We start from the raw sequence: 27,003 nt of genomic DNA, 5'->3' as shown, positions 1-27,003 counted from the left end.
TCGGGTGGGATCTCCGCCAGGAAGACCTCATCAGCGACTACATCTACCTCCACGCTCCTCCCGGTGAGACTAAGATGGTCAGTCCATCAGCACGACTGCCAAGCACTTCTGGACTCTGGGGCTGAAGGTAATTTTATGGACCACACTTTTGCACAGAAATTTCAGATTCCCCTCAGAACTCTCACTCATAGGATCGCTGTTCACGCACTCAATGGACAAGAACTCCCCACCATTTCCCTCTCCACTCAAGACATTACCCTTATCACTTCTGGCAATCACTCTGAGACAGTTTCATTCTACATCATGGATTCACCTCTTGCACCCGTCGTCCTCGGACATCCCTGGCTCCTCCAACACAATCCCCGGGTGGACTGGTTTCATGGATCAGTGCTGGAGTGGAGCAAGGAATGTCATAAGTCTTGTCTCGTGTCTGCTTGTTCGTCTGTGCCTGTTTCTGTTTTTCAGGAGGAAACAGGGGATCTGTCTAACGTGCCCGCAGAGTATCTGGATCTGAAGGAGGTGTTCAGTAAGTCTCGTGCTGCTTCTCTTCCTCCGCATCGTCCCTATGACTGTGCTATAGATTTACTGCCAGGTAAGTCTCCGCCTAAGGGCAAGTTATATTCACTTTCTATTCCAGAAAGAGAGGCTATGGAGAAATACATTTCTGATTCTCTAGCAACCAAGTTCATTCGCCCTTCCTCTTCTCCAGCGGGGGCGGGGTTCTTTTTTGTGGGGAAGAAGGACGGTTCTCTGCGACCTTGTATTGATTACCGGGGGTTGAATAACATCACGGTAAAGAATACGTATCCTTTGCCGCTGATGTCTTCAGCCTTCGAGAGGGTGCAGGGAGCGTCAATCTTCACAAAATTGGATTTGCGTAACGCTTATCATTTGGTTCGCATTAGGGAGGGGGATGAGTGGAAAACTGCTTTTAACACCCCCAGGGGGCACTTTGAATATTTGGTCATGCCTTTTGGGTTGTCCAACTCCCCAGCAGTTTTCCAGGCACTGGTCAATGACGTGTTGCGAGATATGATCGATCAGTTCATATATGTCTACCTGGATGACATATTGATTTTTTCTTCTTCTCTCCAGGAACATGTGCAACACGTCCGACGAGTGCTTCAGAGGTTGCTAGAGAATGGGCTTTTTGTCAAGGCGGAGAAATGCGATTTTCATGCACAGTCGGTTCCGTTCTTGGGACACATCGTGTCGTCTGAAGGTATGCGGATGGACCCTGAGAAGATCAAGGCTGTGGTGAATTGGCCAACCCCGGATTCTCGCAAGGCCCTGCAGAGGTTCCTGGGGTTCGCCAATTTCTACCGGCGTTTTATTCGCAATTTCAGCCAACTAGTCGCTCCTCTGACTGCCTTGACCTCCCCCAGAACTACGTTCAGGTGGTCTGACACGGCGGAAGCCGTGTTTACCAAACTGAAAGGCCGCTTTGTTTCAGCCCCCATCCTTGTCGCCCCTGATCCCTCACGTCAGTTCATGGTGGAGGTCGACGCGTCAGAGGTGGGAGTAGGTGCAGTGTTGTCCCAACGCTCTCCGGCAGACGACAAGATGCATCCCTGCGCGTTTTTGTCCCATCGTTTGTCACCAGCCGAACGTAACTACGACATTGGTAACAGAGAGCTGTTGGCAGTTAAGTTAGCATTGGAGGAATGGCGCCACTGGTTAGAAGGGTCGGGGGTACCTTTTATCGTCTGGACTGATCACAAGAACCTAGAATACATCAGAACCGCCAAAAGATTGAACTCCAGGCAGGCTCGGTGGGCACTTTTTTTCGGTCGTTTTGACTTTACTCTTTCTTACCGTCCGGGTTCCAAGAACATCAAACCCGACGCCTTGTCTCGCATATTTGATTTTTCCGAACGCCCGTCTACTCCCGAGTGCATTTTACCCGAAACTCTATTCGTTTCCACACTCACATGGGAGGTCGAATCGAGGGTCGAGAAGGCCTTAGAAGGGGTAACGCCTCCGCCCGGTTGCCCACCGAATCGTTTGTTTGTGCCGGAGGGATTACGGTCTGACGTTATCCAGTGGGGTCATGGCTCCAATATAGCTTGCCATCCAGGAGTTAATCGCACTAGCTTTTTAGTCAAGCAACGATTCTGGTGGCCACTTATGGCTCGCGACATTCACGATTTTGTTTTGGCCTGCTCGGTTTGTGCTACTGGTAAGACTTCCAATCGACCTCCAGACGGGTTACTTCAGTCGCTGTCGGTTCCTTCGAGACCCTGGTCCCATATCGCTCTAGATTTTATCACCGCCCTCCCCCCCTCTCAGGGGAACACAGTCGTTTTGACTGTGGTGGACCGGTTCTCGAAGGCAGCCCATTTTGTTCCCTTACCCAAATTACCCTCAGCTAAGGAGACAGCGGTGACGGTCGTTGACCACGTTTTTCGGTTACATGGCCTCCCGATTGACGTGGTTTCCGACAGGGGACCCCAGTTCGTGTCCAAATTTTGGCAAGAGTTTTGTAGATTATTGGGGGCGACGGTTAGTCTATCCTCTGGGTTTCATCCCCAGAGCAATGGTCAAACCGAGAGGGCCAATCAGGATTTGGAGAGAGTGTTGCGATGTTTGGTCTCCAAGAATCCTTCCTCATGGAGCCAACAGTTGTCTATGGTGGAGTACGCCCACAACACGTTGCCAGTGTCAGCCACGGGCCTATCTCCGTTCGAGTGTAGCGTAGGTTACCAGCCACCAATTTTTCCCAGTATGGAATCCGAGGTTGCGGTCCCCTCCGCTCACGCCTTTGTTCAGAGGTGTCACCGCACCTGGATTAGAGCCCGTGAGACTCTACTCCAGGTGGGGGCGCGCACCAAGGCCAAGGCCGATCGCCACAGGTCAAAGCCTCCCGTATACGTCGTTGGTCAAAAAGTGTGGCTTTCAACTGAGAACATTCCACTGCGCACCGTCTCTAATAAGCTTGCACCCAAATTTATTGGCCCGTTTCCGGTCACCAAGATCATTAGTCCGGTGGCAGTCCGCCTCAAGTTACCTCCAGCGTACAGGAGGGTCCATTCCGCCTTTCATGTATCCAAAATTAAACCCGTGTTTCATTCTCATATTAATCCGCCCGTCCCGGTTCCTCCCCCACCGCGGCTCGTAGATGGGGAGACCACATATTCGGTTAATCGTATTCTGGACTCTAGGCGGAGAGGACGCGGATTTCAGTACTTGGTGGACTGGGAAGGTTACGGTCCGGAGGAGAGAAGTTGGGTGCCTGCTAGAGACATCCTGGATCACTCCCTTATCGATGATTACAATCGACAGGTAACGGAGTCTGGGAACGCCAGGAGGCGTTCTTAGGAGGAGGGGTACTGTCACGGTAGACATATTCTCTGTTCCTTCTAGTCTTGTGTTTATGTTGTTGGGTGAGTGCACGTGTGTAGTGGGTGTGAGTGTATGACATCACCTGATCCGCTCCAGCTGATCGTCATTCATCACCAGCTGCAATCAATCTCACGACTCTTTAAATACTTACCGCTGTTCTATCATCCCTGTCAGATCGTTGTTTGATGTCCTGCGTGTTGGTGTTCCGGTGTTCTGTTCCTGCTTTGTGTTCCTGTTCCTCGTCGTCTGCATCTGGTTCTCCTGTCTTCTCACCGTCACCTCCGCACCGCACTTCTTCACGGATCCTGGCCATCGAAGTCCCTGCGTCACGGTGTTCCTCCTGCTTGTACTGTATTCTTATTATTCATCCATTAAACTGTTAACTCGCAACTGCTTCCTGTCCTTCATCCAGACATTATGACAATAACGGTATAGCTACTATCTTAATATTTCTCTTGTGGACCTATATGACAGTGAAAAATTAGAAGAATATTTCTTGTTAAACAAGTGTTTGAAGCTGCTTTTGATTTTCAAAGATGGCAGATTTGTGCTGTGTTCGTGAACTAAAGACTGGCCTATATCATTTTAGTGATATTATTATTATTATTAATATTTTGTAATTTTATTGTTTTAAGTGTTATTAGTGTCATTAAACGTTTTGTTAATGTTCTATGGAAACAAAATACTGACGAACAACAATGTCGTTTTCATCTTGGATCTGTTTACGCGTCTGTTAAAACAAGCACTCTTGACAATTTGTGAATGGATCACCTTGGACATCAATTTTGATGTGGGATGTAGGCCTAGTTTTTTATTCTGTTTTAAAAACATTAAAAACAGTCCTTATACCCGCGTGTCGGTGTTGTCGCAAGTGTTAGGCTATGTGGTGATGTCGTTATGAATTTAGTCAAGGCAAATTAATTGTAGTTCCTAATATTAATTTAATAACAACACTAGCTTTATAATTGTAACGTGATGCGGTGAAGGCAGATATGAGGCTGGATCCAAACGCAGTGTACACGCTTTATTTAAACAAACTATAAACTCAAACAGAGACTCAGAACGTGGAACAAGAAAACTTTACACAGGGAACGACCCACACTCACGTTAATCCTGAAACATATAACAACTCACAAAGACAGGGCAGAAACACAGGGCTTAAATCAGGAACTCAATAACCAATAATGAAACACAGCTGAACATAATAAAACATAATGAGTCCATAATGAAACATAACATAAAGAGAGAGTGTCCTCCAGAGGCTCTCGAGGGCACTACAGCTGCCGATCGTCACAATAATAATAATAATAATACTAATAATAATCATTTAATACATTAATGCTAAAACGAGCAAATTATCGTATTGATATCGTCAAAGGCATCTGCCATCGGCGATATCTCAGACTATCGTCGAAACACGATACTATCGTCTATCGACACAACCCTACAGTCCATTCCTTAACGTGTGGTGGTGTGTCTCTATGACCCTGAAAGCTATGCCAGCGGAAGTGTAAACTCCTGGTAGGGCTTTCCAGGCTGGGCAGGTCGAAGGGTAGAGGCCAGACTAATATGGACCACCTCTCCTAGAGGCCAAGGGGTCAACAACCCTAACTGCAGTGTAACAGAAACATCGACCAAAATTCAATACGCAACTTGGGAGAGGAGGGGCCCTTATTACGGAGGACTATGACACGTTGCAGTGAAAGCCGACAGGAAGCGGCAAGGCCGACCCCCCTTCTGACGCCCAAGAGGATTACCAAGATTGCTACCTGGAACATCTGCACCATATACGAGACTGGGAAAGGAGGTGGCAAGGGAGATGGAGAGGTACAACATAGCGCTGCTGGGACTGTGCGAAACCCGGTCGGTACTGTACTCTGGACACGAGGAGGACGACGCCCCACACACAGAGGTTGTGGCCCTGATGCTGTCCAGGGAGGGACAGCGAGCTCTGGTTAGCTGGCAACCAGTCAGCTCACGAATCATTACTGCCACATTCTTCTGCAAACAAAAGTGGATTAAGCTCCATGTCGTGCAGTGTTATGCTCCTACCAACGACGCAGAGGAAGAGAAGGACGAGTTTTATAGGCAGCTGCAGAATGTTTCCAACAAACCGAATGGGTAACACTTTATTTCGATAGTCCACTTTAGACATTCTACTAATTATAAGTAACTTTGCAGCTACATGTCAACTAACTCTCATTTTAGTATTAGTAGACTGTTTGCTTAATATCTGCTAACACTTTATTGTGATGTTCCTCCATCAGACATTCAACTGACAAGTTATGACTAACTTGGCAACTACAAGTCAACTTATTTTCCTAACCTAAACCATAACACCTAGCACCTAACCATAACCTAACACTCTAATGACAGTCTACTAATACTCTAATGAGAGTTAGTTGACATGTAGTTGAAAAGTTACTTATAGTTAGTAGAATGTCTAAAGTGGACTCGAAATAAAGCACAACCACAGAATGTTCTGAATGTTCTCTGGCTACGAGGAGGTGATGGGAACCCAGGGAGTGGGACAAATACCAGCAGAGGCCATCAAGACAGACATCAACACAGCCACTAGCATGCTTCACAGCCTGTTTGCGAAGATCTGGGAGAAGGAGGAGATTCCAGATTTAATTTAAGGCCTTATAGTGAAACTGCCCAAGAAAGGAGACCTGAGAGATTGTGGCAACTACATAGGGATTATGTTGCTGTCAGTACCAGGAAAAGTGTTGAACACAATCCTTCTAGAGAGAATGAAGACTGCAGTGGATGCTCAGCTCCGAGACCAACAAGCAGGTTTCCGAAAGGAAAGATCCTGTACAGACCACATCGCCACCCTACATATTATTGTGGAGCAGTTGCTGGAGTTGAACTCGGCCCTCTGCGTCCACTTCATAGACTATGAGAAAGCCTTCGACAGCTTGGATTGAGATGCTGTGGAAGCTGCTCAGTCACTACGGGGTGCCAAAGAAGCTGACCACCCTGATTCAAAACACGTACCAAGACATGTCATGCAGAGTGATACATGGCGACCAGCAGTCAGACAGCTTCACATTGAAAACAGGAGTTCGACAAGGCTGTCTTCTATCACCTTTCTTGTTCTTGCTTGCCATCGAATGGATAATGAAGTCCACCACTGAGGGAACAAGAAACGGGATACAGTGGACCCCTTGGACTTTGCTGGAAGACCTGGACTTTGCTGATGACCTAGCACTTCTCTCCCACAGACATGCCCAGACGCAGAAGACGACATCACGACTGGCAGAAGTCTCAGAAAAGATAGAAATGATCACCCAGCAGATAGGGAGGAGATAGTGGGGCTGGATTGGACAAACATTATGTAAACCAACGAGTAATATGACACGCCAGTCCCTCACTTGGAATTCTCAAGGAAGATGAAAGAGGGAACTCAAGTAAAGCTGGAGGCGAGACACTGAGACAGAGCTGAAGAAGAGTGGTATCACCTGGACTCAAATAGAAAAGACAGCCCAAGACCGTGCCCACTGGAGAATTGTTGTCGATGGCCTATGCTCCAGAAGGAGCGATGGGCCTAAGTAAGTTAAGTATGCAATAGAAATGGCAGCTCTTATCAGTTGGAAAATGTGGTGATGGCACCAGTGCGACCTCTAACAAAATTTAGTTGCACCGGCTGAAAAAAGGTTAGCATAAGTGTAATGTAAGACATACAAACCATATACTTAAGATGATCATCACCTGATTTTTCCCACGAATAAAGGATACTTCTTTCCTCCTACACTCCATGTGACACTTGGAATTTTCCTCAAACCAAGCATACGATAGTGCAAAACAAACACGTGTGTGAAGTGCGCTCACCTGTGCTGCTGTGGCTGAAGCGGGGCGGTAACGTGCTGTAGCCTCTCCAGTCATGGCTGATGGCCGGCGTGTGAGCCAGCGCGGCGTTTAGTGGCGGTGCTAAAGTCGACATTGGGAGGCCGTTCTCCTGGTCCTGCTGGTGATCAAGGCAGGCGTGACGGGCAGACAAGAGGTAAAGAAATGCTGTGTCACCGTCCATGTAGATGCCGTACGACGCTAAAGAACGGCCATCGGAGCACAGACACTGAGCGATCACCCAGCGCTGCACCCTGGGGTGAAAACCATACTCAACAAACATCTGGAAGAGACACGACAGAAAATTATTAGATAATCCTCTGACAATTCAGCAAATCAGAGATACTTGAGAAAGATTTGCCTTCATTTCGTCAAGATATATTTTGATCTTTCCTACCTGCTGCTTCAGAGAAGCGACAGTCACCTGCGGGTGGACTTTTACTGTGACACAACAGGAAGATGATGCATCTTCTACTACCACAGCTAAGCTGAAAATAAAAGCATATCCATGAACCTTATGTCACTATCAGGATTTTAAGATATAAATTACAAATGTATCTATATGTATGTTGATTTGTGTTGCTTTCTATTCCAGATTTCAACAGGAAAGTCATTAGCACATTCATGCACATTAAATAGTTGTGTATCTTTGCCAGTAAACTTAAGCAATTAAATTACGCAATGTGGCGATTAATAAATTGAATCAAATTAGGCTGAGAAATTAACCCCAAAAGATAATTTAAAGTGATTATTGTGGTAAATGAGAAAAGCATCAGACATAACAAAACTTAGAAAAACTTTTTTTAAATTTAACATAGAATTTATTACACAAACTTTTAGGCTTCAATGGCCATGAGGGCGAGTAATTTTTTTATATAATCATACTCTAAATAAGAAACTAAATCTGCCAGTAGGTTTTGGTAGATGTCTGAATAAGTAGGCTAAGTCATTGAGACATTCATTTATTAGAATTCAAACGGCTGATTAATTCAGGAATGAAGTAAATGTGTTGCTCAGAAAAGCACAGTCGTTCTGCTATGGCTTTAAAGGTAACAAAAACAGAAAATATTGTGTCTAAAATATAATACAATATTAACTTCTTATTTATTGAACTGTTGTATAAAATCAGTATTACATCTGCAATCGTGCTATTCGGGACAAAAGCAGCACTTGTGTAATATTGCACTCGTTACTCGTGAGATATTGCTTAACTACATCATATGATATAAATATGAGACAAAAACTCAGAAAGGGGCATTTCTAATATCTTGAATTTTAGTGTCATTCTAACTGCATACTATAGGCTCGATCATTCAGTGAGCTGTTGCCCTGCTTCATGTTTGTCACCAATCAACTTTTGGATGAACTTTAGATTAACTATATAGGTCTGGGCGCATTACAACATATATTATTAATTTGAATGCATTATTTTTCCCCATAATTTTAAGTTAACACGTTAAATCAACAGCCCTAATAATAATAATTATTATTATCTGTTTAAATTAACACATTAAACTGATAGTCCTCACAATAATTAAGCGATTAAACACACTTCTAGATGTGACAACACGGATAAGCATCTGTGTTAAATGCCCATAACAAGCATGAGGCAAGAGACAGATCTACTATGATTGAAGCGTGATGATGACACACACACACACCTTATTTCTCTGTCCTCAGCGTCCCGCAGCGCTGGTTGAATAGTCAGTGCGATCTGCTGCCGGGCCAGATCTGAGGCGTAGTGCACAGCTGCGTGAGTATCTCCGGTCTCTATTGCTCGAGAAAGCTCTATACACAGCTCCTCTACAGCAGGCAGAAGAGAAGCACAGTGACACAACACTCATAAGATTAAATGCACTTGAACGATATTAAATGGGAGCAATACGATTTCTATTAGAAATATTGAGTGATATTGATATTTATAACAATACTGATTATCTGTAGATCTATGTGTCCATGCAGAACCATTATTTAAAGATTCACTTCTTTTTTTGTAGATTTTTATTTTCATATCACGATTAAAAAAAACATGTTAAAAGCATGTTTTTACAACTACAGAAGCAGCAACAGTGACAATATTATAATAGGCAAAATAAACTGAGTCTAATGTTTTCAAATGGAAAACAATCAAAATAAATGACAAAGGGGTCTATCAATTCTGCATAAATGTAAGAATTCATCTTAAACTACAGTTTAATAAAGCAAAGAGCCTCATGAAGATGTGGTTTACAGTGATTCTGGGACAGCTAAGGGGCGCTGTTAGGCACATTAAAAAACATTATTTGTAATTAAAATAATTACAAATATTTATTTATTTGTAATTAATAAATTACAGACTGAAAAGGTAAACAGAAAAAAATCACGTTTTAAAACCACTAACCTACTTATTCAGGGTTTCTGAGGGTAGATTTAAGATAGATTCTTTAAAGACCTTTTCAAGACCAAGTAAAGAAAATTGAAGGAATAAAGTGAAGGGAACACAATATGTATATGTAAATGTATAGGGAGAAACACAACGAGTTGTATTAGAAACATGTTAACGTTTCAAAATACTACTTCCTACTGATCTCCATTACTTTTTAATTCATTTTACAAAAAAATTAAATAATAATAATTCAAATAAAGGCTCTGCTTCGAACAACTAGAATACGGACATAACTTTTACTGTATCTTCTGATCACACTGTAAAAAAGTGACGTTCTCAATATTTTTGTCTTGTTTTCTAGGTCAAATAAAGATTCTAAAATCAAATTACATTCATAAGAGAAGCAAAATGATATAAGATAAGAAGTCTTGTTTTTTTGTGTAACTGATTAAAATGAAGCGAGTTTATGATTAAAACAAGAACAGATATCTGCCAACGGGCTCAGAAAAAAAAATCATCTTACTAAAAGTTTTCATTGCTCATTGACAGATTTGCTTTTGTTTCAAGTATAACTCACATATTTTTGTTCAATTTCTCAGAAAACAAGACTTCACATCTTCATTTTGCATATATATCTTGATTTAATAATTAAATAACATGTTTTGAAAAACAAGACAAAAATACTGAGGAAGATATTAATTGTTTGCAGTGCATGCAACATTTAATGCCATAACTTTATGAATTTAAGACTTTTTGCTCTAATTTAAGATTTATTTAAGGCCTTAATTGTGGGAAGGATGAAATAAGACGTTTTATGACCTTTTTAAGACCTGGAGAAACCCTGATATATCTATTATTATTATTATTATTATATTATATGGTTATTGATCTATAATAAATGAAAGTATTGTTCCTGAATTTGAAATCTGATTTGTCAAGTGCTTTGAAATGATCGAGGAAAACCAAGCTTACATCCAGTCAACTCTCCCTTTAGAAAACGAACCTTTCATTGATAGCGACAAGACAGAGTTTTTCTCTTCACACTTCATATACAGCAGTCCATCATGTGAGGCATGCGACATTTTGGCAACTGAGACAGAAAAAAGAGTGAATGAACAACGAGCCAGAGTAAGAGCAGAGTCTATCTTTAAGAATAAGATTTTGAAAATCATTTAACAAGCAGAAAGCTTAAGCACATCTGGCATGTTTTGTGTGTGTGTGTGTGTTTGTCCACATTATTCCCATTTCGCTTGCCATGTATTTAAGATACAGGAGTTTAAAAGGGCTTGAATTCTGAAGGGTTGATTTGATGAGCTCTCTGATCTTGCTTTGATATATATAAATAATAATGGGGTGATCAATGTTCAGAGATGATGTCTCACACGTCAGGCAAGCACACTTGAGATTCTCCATTATATGTGATCGGCTCTATGTATGTGCTGGGCAATATGTACAAATATTTGATCGATAATCGCCTTGAAAAGTATCATGATGTTCCGATTATATCGTCTCTTCGAGCCTTGTCCCCGACATACACCGTAAACGCATCATGTTGAGCTTGGCTGCACTTCATCTAATGATATCCTGCGATTCAGTGAGTTCAATTTAAGATTGAAACGTTAAAGTCTTACTTTGGTTAGTTTGAGCTTAAACTAACATAAAACATTAGCTTTGCTGTTATGTCAGTGTTGCTAAAAATTTCCACACTGTTCTTACAGAATTTGCGTTTGCAATGAATTTCGTTTTGTGAGGACTGAGGAGAACAGTTGAATACAATTGTACAGCAGAACCCAAGTTCATGGTGAAGGTGATCATGCTGGTGGTGATTGCAGGAATGATAAATGAATGAATCTGATGTTTATCTTTCTTTTAGGCATTATCGCATGAGTAGACATTTAATGATGATAAGTTGAATCTCCTTAATTATAACGTGTAGTGCTGTTTTTAAACTTGTATTCAAGCTATGTTGTATTTGTTATCTGACTAAAATCAGGGATTAAAAACGATTTTTTTTTCTTTCTGGTTAGAGTTCCAAGGTCTCCTTAAGCAGCTTAACGCAAATAAATGACTGCTTTATTTATTTAGGAATAGAAGTAATAAAAAATGATATTTGTGTATTTTATTTTCTTATTTATTTTAATCTACTGTTAAGTATAATATATGCTATTACGGAGCTGCCAAGATCGTAAACTCAGAATGCGTGCATGAGATATTCAAAGTACTGCAATTTCTTCATCCATCTGTAATAGAACTAAATAGTATATATAAAATGATTTTAATTTCAATGGACATGTTTGTGATTTGTTAATTATGTGGGCCTAAACTATTTAAACTAATATTCAGAAACAGGTGCAGTTACTGCTATCATTTTATAAAAGAAATTCTGATTACATTTTATTAGACTGCAGACCAAAATAAAAAAAAAAACTTAATAATAATATTATTATTTTTATAATATATTATTTTTTAATTTCACTGCTATTTCGAATTTATAGGATTAGTTTCACTTTTTTGCCTAAAGAACAAAATAAATTGCATAAATCAAATCAAGATGTGTAATCAAGAAAAAAAAAAAAATTGTTAGGAAATTAAATTTGGAAAGAAAGTTAAATTGACGTTTGATAGGGAACGCATATCCAAAGCATAGTCGCACACATAGACGCACGTTACCATTAGAGCAGTCAGCGCCAAACAACAGGCAAATAAAATACAGATTAGGCTAATTAAAGTTACAAAAGTTTTCTGTCAAATTCAGTGAGTGATTTTCTTTTTCTTTTGTTCTTTGATTAACATTAATGGTTAAAGGCACAATATGTAAGATTTTTAGGATTAAAATATCCAAAAATCACTAGAACAATGCTATATATTTTGTTGACTTGTGTACTTGCACCATCCCAAACATTTCCAGCAACTTTTAAAACAGATTATACCAGGACGCGGATCGTATCCTTGCGTCGCCTGTCAATGACGTCATATCCGTATAACCCTCGATTTCCAGTTTTACTTTCGTAGAAACCAAGGAAACACCAAAAACGCTTTCATTTATTATGTGTTTTATAAGACAGGTGAGCAGCTGTTTGGATACATTTATCAACATAAAACGAATAACTTTTATATAGCTCAACGTAAACGTAAATTCATAATATTCGTAAGAACGTAAATACGATCATGTTTCTCCTATCTTAAAATCACTGCATTGGCTACCTGTGCATTTTAGAATTGAGTTTAAAATTCTTCTCTTTGTTTTTAAATCCTTAAATAATCTGGCACCGAGCTATTTGTCTGAGCTACTCTGTCCACACAACCCAACACGAAACCTGAGGTCTGGTGATAAGAGACTTTTTACTGTCCCCAGATCACGGTTAAATCATAGAGGAGATAGAGCCTTTGCTACTGTCGGCCCTAGGCTGTGGAACAACGTTCTGGTTTACATCAGATCGGCACAGTCTTTAACTGTTTTTAAATCTTCTCTTAAAAACTACTTTTTTTCTTTAGCTTATAACTTAATTGTGAATTTGTCTTGAATGTGTGGCTGTTGTTGTCTTTTTATCTTGTGTTATGTTCAGCACTTTGGTCAGCCATGTTTGCTGTTTTTAAATGTGCTATATAAATAAATGCAAACTTGAAACTAAACACGACCTCTCTGCATTCGGCTGTGAGGTCGAGGTACCGAACTTTTTTCCTCTCAAAGGCGGCCTCCATTCCTCCCTCCCAAGGGACAGTGAGCTCTACCAAAATTACTGCCCGGGCTGTAGCAGACCAGAGAATGATGTCGGTCGAAGGTTGGTTGTGGTGATCTCTGTTAGAAACCTGATCTGCCGATCGAGGTCCACTCTCAGGTTCCACTCACAACTGCCTGCCAGGGCTGATCTCTGTGGCTGTGTGATGCTAGGGGCCCCTCCTCCCTCTCTAACGAAGTGGATCGGCCGCCTTGATGTCGGTGGTAGGCGCTCCCTGGCTGATTCCACTCTGCGTACCTCCAGGATCTCCACCAGCTTCCGCAGGACTCAGTCATGGCGGCACCTGTACCGACCCTGGGTCAGTGCTGTTTTGCAGCTTGACAGGATGGGCTGCAGGCTCGGATTTGGGGCATTGCAAAGTTGGCAGCTCTCCTCTGAGCCATACCACAGACAGAGGTTCCTGGGGCTTGGGAGGGTGTCGTAGGCGGACCTTATGAGGAAACTTAGCCTGGCTTGAGGGATCTTCCACATGTCGGCCCAACCTAGGGTCCTGTTTATTACATCTTCCCAGGTCGTCCTCTGTTCTGACCACCTCGGAAATCACTAGCTCTTTCCTCTCCTTCCTTGTGGCTTTGGACCACATCTTCAGAGTAGTCCCCCACCCCAGGCCAGTTCTCCCTGACTGTGTCCTGCCAACAATCTCTTGGTGTTTCAGCCTGCTGATAGCCTGGTCCCTCTACTTGCAACCTGTTCGGACTGGGGCTTTTGTGTTCTGCACAGATGGGTCCGACGATTCCCTCAGCTCTATAACAAGCCTCGGCTTCTCCTGTCTGTAGCCCAGCAGGATTGACCGTTGACTTCGACCGGCAGTTGAAGTGCATTCCTCCCAAACAGGCCAATGCTGGAGAGGCACCGGGGTAAGCCCAGCAACTTCCTGATGTAGCTGTTGGCTTTTGAGTCCATCTTCTGCACAGTGGAGGTGCAGATCTCACACATCTTGAGAGGCCACATTAGCCGCTGAAGTAATTGGTACTTCAAGCCGCTGAAGCTGCTCGCTGAAGCTGCTGAAGTAATTGGAGATGAGGTTCCGAATGCTGGATGGTATGTGAAAGAATTCCAGGGCAAAGGTGATTAGACTAACTGATGGGGAATGGAACCATAGGCATTCTCCAGATCCAACCAAACTACATGGAGATCTTGCATTTCCTGCTTGGCTGTCTGAATCTGCTCCCAGATCATGGTTGAGTGTTCCACACAACAGGGGAACCCTAGGTCCCCTGCCTTCTGGCAACTGGTGTAAATCTAGCAGTTGAGGTAGTTGGTTAAGCGCTTGGCCACCACAGAAAATAAAATTTTCCCTTTCACATTTAGAAGTGCAATGCCTCTAAACTGGTTGATGTTGCAGGAATTTTGTTTTTTTGGGATTAAGGTTGTCACTGCACGGCTCCATTCTGAGGGGATGTTCTGGCCTTCCACTCTTCTCTCATCAGCATCCAGAGTAGCTTCAGCACCATGGGGCAGTTCTTATACACCATTGGGGACCTGGTGCAGAGGCCGACCTTGTCTTGTCTACCACTACCTTGACTTCAACCAATTTGGGTGGTTTCATGGCAAATTCGCGGGCTGGCTCAGCAGGACGAGGCACATCCCCTGGCGCCCAAGCGAGATGTTCCTTGGTCGGTTAGCTTGTTCTTGATGTGTTCCTCAAGCTCCTGCTCGGTCGCTTCTAACCACCCTTTCTTCTTCTCTTCCAACAGGCTTCGGCCATTTCTTAAAGGGTCCCGAAAGAAACTTACTCGCTCCTTCTCTTTCTTGCCTCTTCGGTTCCAGAATAAATATGTGTATGATAATCATGGGACTATGTTAAATATATTTGTAATTTTTTTCCCGATATTGTCTTGTAACTGACTGTTATAATCGTCATTGCGATACTTGTGAGACATCGCCGATATGCAATAATAACGTCATATCGCCCAGCCCTAGCGCTGATCAATACTTTTATATGAATAAAGGCGTAAATTAAATCTTGCTCATAGTATAATATAGTGAGAATATGGAGTTCAAACTCAAGGTGGGAAAAAATATATATATTTTTTTTAAATGTTAAAATGTGAGTCTCAAATATGATCATCATGATTTTATGCTTTTTGAGGAAGGTTTATTTTTTCATCTCTCAATCATCATGAATTGCATTAAATATAACTAACAACATCAAAGTGATTCTTACATTTACTTAAGATTTCACAGCAAAAAGACACGTGTATCACAACCTGAAAGGGGTCTTTTTTAAAATTAATTAATTTAATTACTAAAAGTGTTTTTGAAATTTAACTAACTGACTCTATATCTGCAAATAATATGTCTTAGTAAGATGATATGTAAATGCTTAGTTTTATGATCAAAACTCTGCAGTTTTAAAACTGATAATGCAATGCAGTGTAAGACTGGAAAAACTGTAAGGACTTTAAGAGAGGGCCACTCTCTGAGAAAACAAAGGAAAATATATATATATATATATATATAAATATAGCTGCGAGCAGCGATTACGGACCCAAGCCGGTGGCACCGCAACCCCGGTGCCTTTAGTTACCTAAAGGCACCGGGGTGGCGGTGCCGCCGGCTTTGGCCCTTCATCGCTGCTCGCAGCTATATTTATATATATATATATATATATATATAAAGCCGGTGGCACCGCCACCCTGGTGCCTTTAGGGTTATTGTGCACGACGTGACACAAAATATCTGCTCGCTATCTGCCGAACGGCTCTGGTAGTTCTGCTTCAACACTGATGATGTTGTAGAAATAGTGCGCTCTGGTTGGTCTGGATTATTCGGGATTTTGTATTTTATACAGAAATAAGTTATTTATAATTCAGATGAGAATAAAGTTAGTGTTGATTAAAATGAAGGAAAACAAATATATTTATCTGAAATATAGCACATTAGTTTTAAATTTATTTAGGTTCAATTACCAAACATACAATCTTAATTTAATTTAAAGCAAACAATACATTTAAAATATATGGCTTGTATGCACTTTTTTTTTATAAAAAAAAAAGATATATATCCAAAAAGACAAGGCCTTAAAGGGTTAAACTCTTGTCACTGTAACAGACACAATCTCTCTCTCTCTCTCTCACACACACACACACACACAAACACACACGTCAAGTCACTTACATTTTAGATGCAATATTGAATAAGCAGAAAAATCGGATTTTCTGCTCTGAAAATATAAATAAGCTTAAAAATTGAATAAGCACTTTGAATATTCTAAACAGAATAAGCACTAGTCGCTAATGTATAAGTACTAGTACTTAATGGAATAGATACTAGTATCTAAAAAATAAGTACTAGTAGCATGAAAATAGAGACTAGTAGGTTAAAATGATTAAATGTTAAAACGGCTTGCCATATTGGCTCAGAGATAGAGAGAGAGAGAGAGAGAGAAAATTACCTTTTAGATACTAGTACCTATTAATAGATACTAGTATTTAGGCTCTAGATCCACTCCGAAAGTCACTTCGTGATCATTTAACCGCTTCATTTGAGAAAAACTATCATTATGACATAAACAAACAAACTCAAAAGGTCTTCACGGCAACCCGTCAAAATAAAAGTTCGGTTTAACTTGACAGAAATATATTACCGTTGTACAGTAGAATTTAGATATGTCCCAATGTAATAATACTAACACTAATCCAAATAAATTATCATCAAAACTGAATTTAAGGAATAATCCATGTTTTAATTTTAAAGTCCCCGTGAACCGGAAGTTGCAAACGACTTTTCTCCAGTGTTGTGACGTATTTCCGAGAGAAACGGAATACTAAATGAGGCAAAATGGTGGGCGTGGCTTTTTCCCCAACTAGCACCTGATTGGATCTAGAAAAGTAGGTGTTTTCATTCAGCCTGTCTACTGTCAGTTGGAGGGGCGTGATTACGGATGTTAAGAAGACGCCCAAACCGTGAAACCTACGTCATCAGGCAAGGTCCTCCAACGCAGAGGGGAGGGGAAATTTCAGATTTTGATTAAAGATTACGAAGCCAAACAATTTTTTTGTGTGGATTGACTTGCATGGATGAATTGTTCACCACAAAACGATCAATTTAAGCAAACAAAGTAAGTATGGTCAATTTTGAATTCATGGGGACTTTAACAGTAAAGCTCATTGTGCAGCACGTTATTTGACAAAAAGTTTATTTAATTTCATATGATTAAAATTGATGATAAATGATCAAATTTGTGTTTTATGTCTTCATTTTATTACCAGAAAAAACACAACACAGAATTAGTGTGACATTTTTTTTCATATTTTTTTTTAAATGTTGTATACGTTTAATGATTCATAATACACTATTTCAATTAATTAGACATGCTTTTTGATTGCTAAAAAATGTACACCACGTATTCGTAATACACCCGCTCCGCAACACTAGCAGTTCCCCCAATCCCCCCCCCCCTGAAAAAAAATCCTAGGGGAAACACTGGGCATTCATAACGGTGCGCGTCCATGGCGACGAGCGAGCAGAGCTGAGCGAACGTTTAGTTAATTTATTCATTCGAGCGCTCTGCAAGAGCCACCATTATCAATGTGGACGTCCGTATTTAAAAGCTCTCGATCCTCAGTCACATACCAAATATGTATATAATTTTGAACACAAGAGGGCAGTATGGCCCTATGTATGAGTTGGTGTTTAAACTAAACTATCACTCAAAGAGCCCCCCCCCCCTCCCCTCCTCCCCTCCCCACACAGACACACACACACACACACACAAACAGAATGGCAGGGGGACAAGAAATCCATTCAAACTACAATATCTGACTTTCTTTTGCTCTGAGCTAATGACTTTAAATTAGAAAGTCGATTGGCTTGATGAGAACAATATGCGTGGCAAGTTTTGTAACTGTAGGTAAAACGAGCAAAGTTATAACACACTTTATGTGTCCTTTTTTAGTCATAAAATTAATTTCCTCGCCACGGCCAAACCGTTCGAGATATCAAAAATCCCTCCGGAATTTAGCATCATCAATGTCTTGACGTCATGCTGACCGAGTTTGCTTGAAATCCGATTAATTCCCAAGGAGAATTAAATAGAATTTCAGGGGTATGCGTTTCCAAACAAACCATGATAGCCGGCTTCCTGTTGGGATGTCGTAAAACTTAGAGCACGAAAGTTGTTCAACCCAATGAGATCTATAAGTGTACCGAGTTTCATATTATTACATGCAAGTGTCTTTGATTTATGGACAAGTGTTCGAATCCCAGTCCAGGGGGCGCTGTCGGTCCGCCCTGCCACGCCCGGGTACCAGCTTCAGTCCGGCCCTGATGGCCACGGGTTCTGACCCGTGTGCAAAGTTTCAAGAGTTTTAGAGGATGTTAAGGGCCCCAAAAGCCCCCAAAACCTTGATCAACAATAATTAAAAGCTTTGTCACTCAAACAGACACATCCCCCTCCCCCCACAGACACAGAGGTATGCAGAGAGAGGGAGAGAGGGACAGAGATTACTCCAAAACATCCCATTCAAACCAAAATATCTGACTTCCTGTTGTTCGGAACCAAAATCTGTAAATTAGAAAGTTGTCCGGCTTGATCTGAACAATATGCCTACCGAGTTTTAAGATTGCAGGTAAAACTATGAAACTAACCCTCTCACTTTTGTCAAAAGGTGGCGCTACTGAGTCCCTGCACCACGCCCGTTCCTGAAACTTTGCACATGTCTACTGGCTAATATATGTGACATGTCTGTCGAGTTTCATGCAATTTCAAGCATGCTAAGAGTCTCAAAAGCATCAAAAAAGAATTTTAAAGTTTGATGTGTTGCCACGGCAACAGTATCAAAGATATCAAGAATCCATTCACAGGTCTACATATGGCGTATGTTTACATTATACAGATGAAGTTTGAAGCAAATTGGGTTAAAATAAGAGGGTGATTTCGAAGCATTTTGAAAGTGACACACTTCCTGCTGCCAGTTGGTGGCGCTATAACTTTGACTCACAAAAGTCACATCCATGTGATCGGCCTCTTACAACGAACACACTGCTGAAGTTTCATCAAGATCAGTTAATGTATGCAGAAGTTATAACACACTTCCTGTTTCACGTTTCTCGCCATAATTTCGTTTCCTCGCCACGGCCACACCGTTCGAGATATCAAAAATCCCCTCGCAATTTTTCATCCTCAATGTCTTGACTTCATGCTGACCGAGTTTCGTGGCATTTCTTTGAATTCTCTAGGAGAAGTACTTTAAATTCCATTGCATGCGTTTTACAAACAACCCTAAATAGCCGACTTCCTGTTGGGCTGGGGTAAAAAGTAAGAGCATGAAGTATATATGAACCGATGAGATCTATATGTGTACCGAGTTTCATATTCTTACATACAAGCGTGTTTGATTTATGGACCAAGTTTTCGGACCCCGTTCCAGGGGGCGCTGTCGAGCCCCCCTGCCACGCCCAGGTACCATCTTCACCCCGACCCTGATGGCCGCGGGTTCTGACCCGCGTGCAAAGTTTCAAGAGTTTTCGTGCACGTTAAGAGCCCCAAAAGTGCCCGAATAGTCGTAAGAAAAATAAAAGAGGAGAAAAAAAAAAATATATAGCTGCGAGCAGCGATTACGGACCCAAGCCGGTGGCACCGCAACCCCGGTGCCTTTAGTTACCTAAAGGCACCGGGGTGGCGGGGCCGCCGGCTTTGGCCCTTCATCGCTGCTCGCAGCTATATTTATTTATATATATATATATATATATATATATATATATATATAAAGCCGGTGGCACCGCCACCCTGGTGCCTTTAGGGTTATTGTGCACGACGTGACACAAAATATCTGCTCGCTATCTGCCGAACGGCTCTGGTAGTTCTGCTTCAACACTGATGATGTTGTAGAAATAGTGCGCTCTGGTTGGTCTGGATTATTCGGGATTTTGTATTTTATACAGAAATAAGTTATTTATAATTCAGATGAGAATAAAGTTAGTGTTGATTAAAATGAAGGAAAACAAATATATTTATCTGAAATATAGCACATTAGTTTTAAATTTATTTAGGTTCAATTACCAAACATACAATCTTAATTTAATTTAAAGCAAACAATACATTTAAAATATATGGCTTGTATGCACTTTTTTTTTATAAAAAAAAAGATATATATCCAAAAAGACAAGGCCTTAAAGGGTTAAACTCTTGTCACTGTAACAGACACAATCTCTCTCTCTCTCACACACACACACACACACAAACACACACGTCAAGTCACTTACATTTTAGATGCAATATTGAATAAGCAGAAAAATCGGATTTTCTGCTCTGAAAATATAAATAAGCTTAAAAATTGAATAAGCACTTTGAATATTCTAAACAGAATAAGCACTAGTCGCTAATGTATAAGTACTAGTACTTAATGGAATAGATACTAGTATCTAAAAAATAAGTACTAGTAGCATGAAAATAGAGACTAGTAGGTTAAAATGATTAAATGTTAAAACGGCTTGCCATATTGGCTCAGAGATAGAGAGAGAGAGAGAGAGAGAAAATTACCTTTTAGATACTAGTACCTATTAATAGATACTAGTATTTAGGCTCTAGATCCACTCCGAAAGTCACTTCGTGATCATTTAACCGCTTCATTTGAGAAAAACTATCATTATAACATAAACAAACAAACTCAAAAGGTCTTCACGGCAACCCGTCAAAATAAAAGTTCGGTTTAACTTGACAGAAATATATTACCGTTGTACAGTAGAATTTAGATATGTCCCAATGTAATAATACTAACACTAATCCAAATAAATTATCATCAAAACTGAATTTAAGGAATAATCCATGTTTTAATTTTAAAGTCCCCGTGAACCGGAAGTTGCAAACGACTTTTCTCCAGTGTTGTGACGTATTTCCGAGAGAAACGGAATACTAAATGAGGCAAAATGGTGGGCGTGGCTTTTTCCCCAACTAGCACCTGATTGGATCTAGAAAAGTAGGTGTTTTCATTCAGCCTGTCTACTGTCAGTTGGAGGGGCTTGATTACGGATGTTAAGAAGACGCCCAAACCGTGAAACCTACGTCATCAGGCAAGGTCCTCCAACGCAGAGGGGAGGGGAAATTTCAGATTTTGATTAAAGATTACGAAGCCAAACAATTTTTTTGTGTGGATTGACTTGCATGGATGAATTGTTCACCACAAAACGATCAATTTAAGCAAACAAAGTAAGTATGGTCAATTTTGAATTCATGGGGACTTTAACAGTAAAGCTCATTGTGCAGCACGTTATTTGACAAAAAGTTTATTTAATTTCATATGATTAAAATTGATGATAAATGATCAAATTTGTGTTTTATGTCTTCATTTTATTACCAGAAAAAACACAACACAGAATTAGTGTGACATTTTTTTTCATATTTTTTTTAAAATGTTGTATACGTTTAATGATTCATAATACACTATTTCAATTAATACATGCTTTTTGATTGCTAAAAAATTTACACCAAGTATTCGTAATACACCCGCTCCGCAACACTAGCAGTTCCCCCAATCCCCCCCCCCCTGAAAAAAAATCCTAGGGGAAACACTGGGCATTCATAACGGTGCGCGTCCATGGCGACGAGCGAGCAGAGCTGAGCGAACGTTTAGTTAATTTATTCATTCGAGCACTCTGCAAGAGCCACCATTATCAATGTGGACGTCCGTATTTAAAAGCTCTCGATCCTCAGTCACATACCAAATATGTATATAATTTTGAACACAAGAGGGCAGTATGGCCCTATGTATGAGTTGGTGTTTAAACTAAACAATCACTCAAAGAGCCCCCCCCCCTCCCCTCCTCCCCTCCCCCCTCCCCACACAGACACACACACACACACACACACACAAACAGAATGGCAGGGGGACAAGAAATCCATTCAAACTACAATATCTGACTTTCTGTTGCTCTGAGCTAATGACTTTAAATTAGAAAGTCGATTGGCTTGATGAGAACAATATGCGTGGCAAGTTTTGTAACTGTAGGTAAAACGAGCAAAGTTATAACACACTTTATGTGTCCTTTTTTAGTCATAAAATTAATTTCCTCGCCACGGCCAAACCGTTCGAGATATCAAAAATCCCTCCGGAATTTAGCATCATCAATGTCTTGACGTCATGCTGACCGAGTTTGCTTGAAATCCGATTAATTCCCAAGGAGAATTAAATAGAATTTCAGGGGTATGCGTTTCCAAACAAACCATGATAGCCGGCTTCCTGTTGGGATGTCGTAAAACTTAGAGCACGAAAGTTGTTCAACCCAATGAGATCTATAAGTGTACCGAGTTTCAAATTATTACATGCAAGTGTCTTTGATTTATGGACAAGTGTTCGAATCCCAGTCCAGGGGGCGCTGTCGGTCCGCCCTGCCACGCCCGGGTACCAGCTTCAGTCCGGCCCTGATGGCCACGGGTTCTGACCCGTGTGCAAAGTTTCAAGAGTTTTAGAGGATGTTAAGGGCCCCAAAAGCCCCCAAAACCTTGATCAACAATAATTAAAAGCTTTGTCACTCAAACAGACACATCCCCCTCCCCCCACAGACACAGAGGTATGCAGAGAGAGGGAGAGAGGGACAGAGATTACTCCAAAACATCCCATTCAAACCAAAATATCTGACTTCCTGTTGTTCGGAACCAAAATCTGTAAATTACAAAGTTGTCCGGCTTGATCTGAACAATATGCCTACCGAGTTTTAAGATTGCAGGTAAAACTATGAAACTAACCCTCTCACTTTTGTCAAAAGGTGGCGCTACTGAGTCCCTGCACCACGCCCGTTCCTGAAACTTTGCACATGTCTACTGGCTAATATATGTGACATGTCTGTCGAGTTTCATGCAATTTCAAGCATGCTAAGAGTCTCAAAAGCATCAAAAAAGAATTTTAAAGTTTGATGTGTTGCCACGGCAACAGTATCAAAGATATCAAGAATCCATTCACAGGTCTACATATGGCGTATGTTTACATTATACAGATGAAGTTTGAAGCAAATTGGGTTAAAATAAGAGGGTGATTTCGAAGCATTTTGAAAGTGACACACTTCCTGCTGCCAGTTGGTGGCGCTATAACTTTGACTCACAAAAGTCACATCCATGTGATCGGCCTCTTACAACGAACACACTGCTGAAGTTTCATCAAGATCAGTTAATGTATGCAGAAGTTATAACACACTTCCTGTTTCACGTTTCTCGCCATAATTTCGTTTCCTCGCCACGGCCACACCGTTCGAGATATCAAAAATCCCCTCGCAATTTTTCATCCTCAATGTCTTGACTTCATGCTGACCGAGTTTCGTGGCATTTCTTTGAATTCTCTAGGAGAAGTACTTTAAATTCCATTGCATGCGTTTTACAAACAACCCTAAATAGCCGACTTCCTGTTGGGCTGGGGTAAAAAGTAAGAGCATGAAGTATATATGAACCGATGAGATCTATATGTGTACCGAGTTTCATATTCTTACATACAAGCGTGTTTGATTTATGGACCAAGTTTTCGGACCCCGTTCCAGGGGGCGCTGTCGAGCCCCCCTGCCACGCCCCGGGTACCATCTTCACCCCGACCCTGATGGCCGCCGGTTCTGACCCGCGTGCAAAGTTTCAAGAGTTTTCGTGCACGTTAAGAGCCCCAAAAGTGCCCGAATAGTCGTAAGAAAAATAAAAGAGGAGAAAAAAAAAAAAATAATCCTAAGGAAAACAATAGGGCCTTCGCCTTTTCAAGGCTTGGGCCCTAATAATCCTAAGGAAAACAATAGGGCCTTCGCCTTTTCAAGGCTTGGGCCCTAATTAACATTTGAACTCCCCCTCATGCACTATTGAGACGAAGGTCTCACCTCCCTCATCCTAATCTACATTTCTCTCCCCCATTCTTCATCCTGGCAGAGGTCTCCCAAATTCACACAATAATCTAAATGGTTTAATGTGAATGATTATCATCTAGTTTTATACATATTTGGTATTATTTGAAATGTCTCGGTACGACTGGTACAAATGTCTCATTCCCAAAGAAGTAAACCCAAAAGGTAATAAAGTTCTTAGGAAGTTTAGATATCTTCAATACTGGAGGGTGTGTCTTTGAGTTAACACCTTCGACCATTTGACTGAATGTTAATTTTCCACTGCTAGCAAATGGTGACTTACAGGTAAATCTCCACTGTGGATGATGTTTAGATTTGAAATGAGGTCTGGGTATATAATGAAACGCAGCGAGAGCTCAGGGCCTTTTCTGTACTTCAGATCGGTCTATTTCTTAAAGTCGGGTTTGCATCTTCTCTCTATTCCAGAGCATTTGATGTTTTGTATCGATTATCTTTGAATTGATTATGAAATTGGCATGATACATTTACCTGACATAATAAATTGTTACATTTGATTATTTTAACTGACTCTGACATTGTTTTCATTGAAGAGTTAAACGGAATAGTCAAACATTCGCTCACTTTTAGTGAGGCACAGATATTATTAAAACCTTTCATTTATGGAGTCAGATGAAGTAACGAGTAAATACATATGAGAAAATGTATTGCATTTAACCAAAAATACTTTGCCACGAGAAAAGACAGTAACACGCAGAGACCTTCACCTGTATTATTGGAAACCCTCATTGGACCAATAAACAGGCTTACAGCAGTACAATGATGATTGAGAAATGAACAAATAAACCTTCCTCAAAAGCCTGATGATCATATTGGAGACTCACATTTCACCATGATTTTTCAAAAAAATTATATGGATATGGATAAGTGAGGCTAAGTTGCTTCAGTCCAGTAAGCGTTGATCTTGAAATATAACTACAGTAACAACATCAAAGTGATTCTTACGTTTACTTAAGATTTCACACCAAAAAGACGGGTTTATCACAACCTGAAGGGGGTCTTTTATAAATGAATTAATTGAATTACTGAAAGGCCTTTTACTTTCTAAAAAATTATGAACTATCAATAAGGGGGCAGATGGCATGCAGTAGATTGCGTGCAACAAGTTTTCTTTGACAAAGTTTTGATCCTGTTCATATTTTAGAGGCCTTAGAAAATCATGCATCCAAAATGATAGAGTAGCTTTGTAGTGTTAAATGTTGCTGTGACCTCTGACCTCTGTGTGTCTCTCTCAGTGATGACATCATGACAGTTGCCCATTCCTGGGCTTCCTGCTCGCTACGGAAGGTAAACGTGAGACAGTCGTGGGGCGGCTTGGTGAGACGCAGTTCGTGACATCGAGCCGATGTGATCTCGTACTTCACTGAGCGTAGATCAAACTCTGCTAGAGACTGAGAGAGAGAGAACGCAGGCAGTTTAGCAAACCGAAATAAGTTTTAGTTAAATATTTTAGAGTTAAAAATGTATGTGGATGCAAACGAAGAGCAGAGAATTCTTTCAACATTATTTTTGGGAGCCAATTTCTAACATGCATTATGAAAACACTTTGTATTTAGATGACATCGATGTACTAGAAACGGAAACGTATTTTCTTTGTACAGACGTTGTCAAAATCCCCATTCAGATGTATCCACGAAAACGACTAAAAATCGCTGAATTATTCATGCCAGGCCAGTAGTTGGCAATACCACTTTGTAAAGAATCATTATGGAGTGAACACGTAATGCAAGTTCATGATTTTTTGCTTTCACAGATTCATTTTTTTGTAGTTTACACGGAGACAAAAATGGTATCGTTTTTAAAGACTAGCAGTTTGAAACAAGTTTTCAAAAGATAGTATTGTCAGGTCCCCAAAACGTTGTTGTCGTGACTCGTGTACGGCCAAAACGCATAAAAAGTTTTCCCTTTTTAGTTAAAAACGGTGTCGTGTAAACAAATTCTGTCATCCTACATTCGTATGTCGTTACAAACCCATAAGACTTTCCTTCATCTTTGAAACACAAAATAAGATATTTTTGATACCTCCACTGACATCCACATTGTAAAACTGTATGAATTTAGCTATTTAGTCCAAATTTTCTGAAGAACAGATTGAAATTTAGACTTAGAGCATACATTTGTAAATTACAGTCTCTGTGGGGTCGAATAAACATGCCTTCAAGTTTATAGGTTATGTTTTTACAATACAGAGAAGTTTGCGTCACAGCTGATTATTTGATTATTGAATAACAAACAAACTACGTATAACTGCAGCTGTATTAGTTATAATCAGTTATAATGCTGTATAACCCAGCATACATATTCAAAGGACTAGCTACACAAGGGTAAACAGTGTTCAAGCAAGGTTAAATGACAGACTTGACAGCTGACAAGTGGACAAGACAGCACTAATCAGACATATGAAAGTGAGGATACTAGATGACAGCTCTGTCTGTCTGTCTGTCGGTCTCTCTCTCTCTGTGTGTGTGTGTACCACGCTGCGTCCTCCGCGGTCGGTGTGTCTGAGCGTGAGCGTGAAGAGTCCCGCGCGGTTCGCGTTCATGCTGAGCTGCAGCCGCAGTGAATCCGAGCCCACACTGAGCGGCCGAACCGACACCCGCACCGACATCAACACCGTGCTACTGCAGCCCGAGCTCACGGCCATCGTGTCTGAGGCAGGGGGGTCTATACAGCACACACTGACACTGACATCATCATCATCATCATCATCATCATCATCAACATCTTCATCATCAACATCTTCATCATCAACATCTTCATGAGCAACAAGCAACCAGTTTCAAAACAGGAAGCCGGTCCGTCTGATATTTACTGCCCCCAGTTTTTTATCACTTAATCATGCAGTTCCGAGATTGGATGTGCAGCAAGCTGTGG

At 40.9% G+C, this 27,003-nt stretch overlaps 1 protein-coding gene across 1 annotated transcript in view; it reads right to left on the bottom strand.

The window, feature by feature from the left end:
* The window catches only part of sharpin (SHANK-associated RH domain interacting protein), a 32,698-nt gene extending 5,729 nt beyond the window's left edge, over positions 1–26,969 (bottom strand). Inside the window, exons 1-6 of the mRNA XM_077241066.1 lie at positions 26,603–26,969; positions 25,346–25,520; positions 10,560–10,646; positions 8,853–8,994; positions 7,589–7,679; positions 7,177–7,474 (exon numbers count right to left, since the gene is read on the bottom strand). Of these exons, the coding sequence (XP_077097181.1) occupies positions 7,177–7,474; positions 7,589–7,679; positions 8,853–8,994; positions 10,560–10,646; positions 25,346–25,520; positions 26,603–26,773 (964 nt within the window). The 5' untranslated portion in view covers positions 26,774–26,969. The remainder of the gene's footprint in view (positions 1–7,176; positions 7,475–7,588; positions 7,680–8,852; positions 8,995–10,559; positions 10,647–25,345; positions 25,521–26,602) is intronic.
* Between the last annotated feature and the right edge of the window lie 34 nt (positions 26,970–27,003).

Source organism: Siphateles boraxobius, unplaced genomic scaffold, assembly GCF_051911475.1.
Source record: "Siphateles boraxobius isolate OS27281-9 unplaced genomic scaffold, OSU_SipBor_1 1, whole genome shotgun sequence".
Classification (NCBI taxonomy): Eukaryota; Metazoa; Chordata; class Actinopteri; order Cypriniformes; family Leuciscidae; genus Siphateles; species Siphateles boraxobius.
This window is presented reverse-complemented; position numbering and strand designations above follow the sequence as displayed.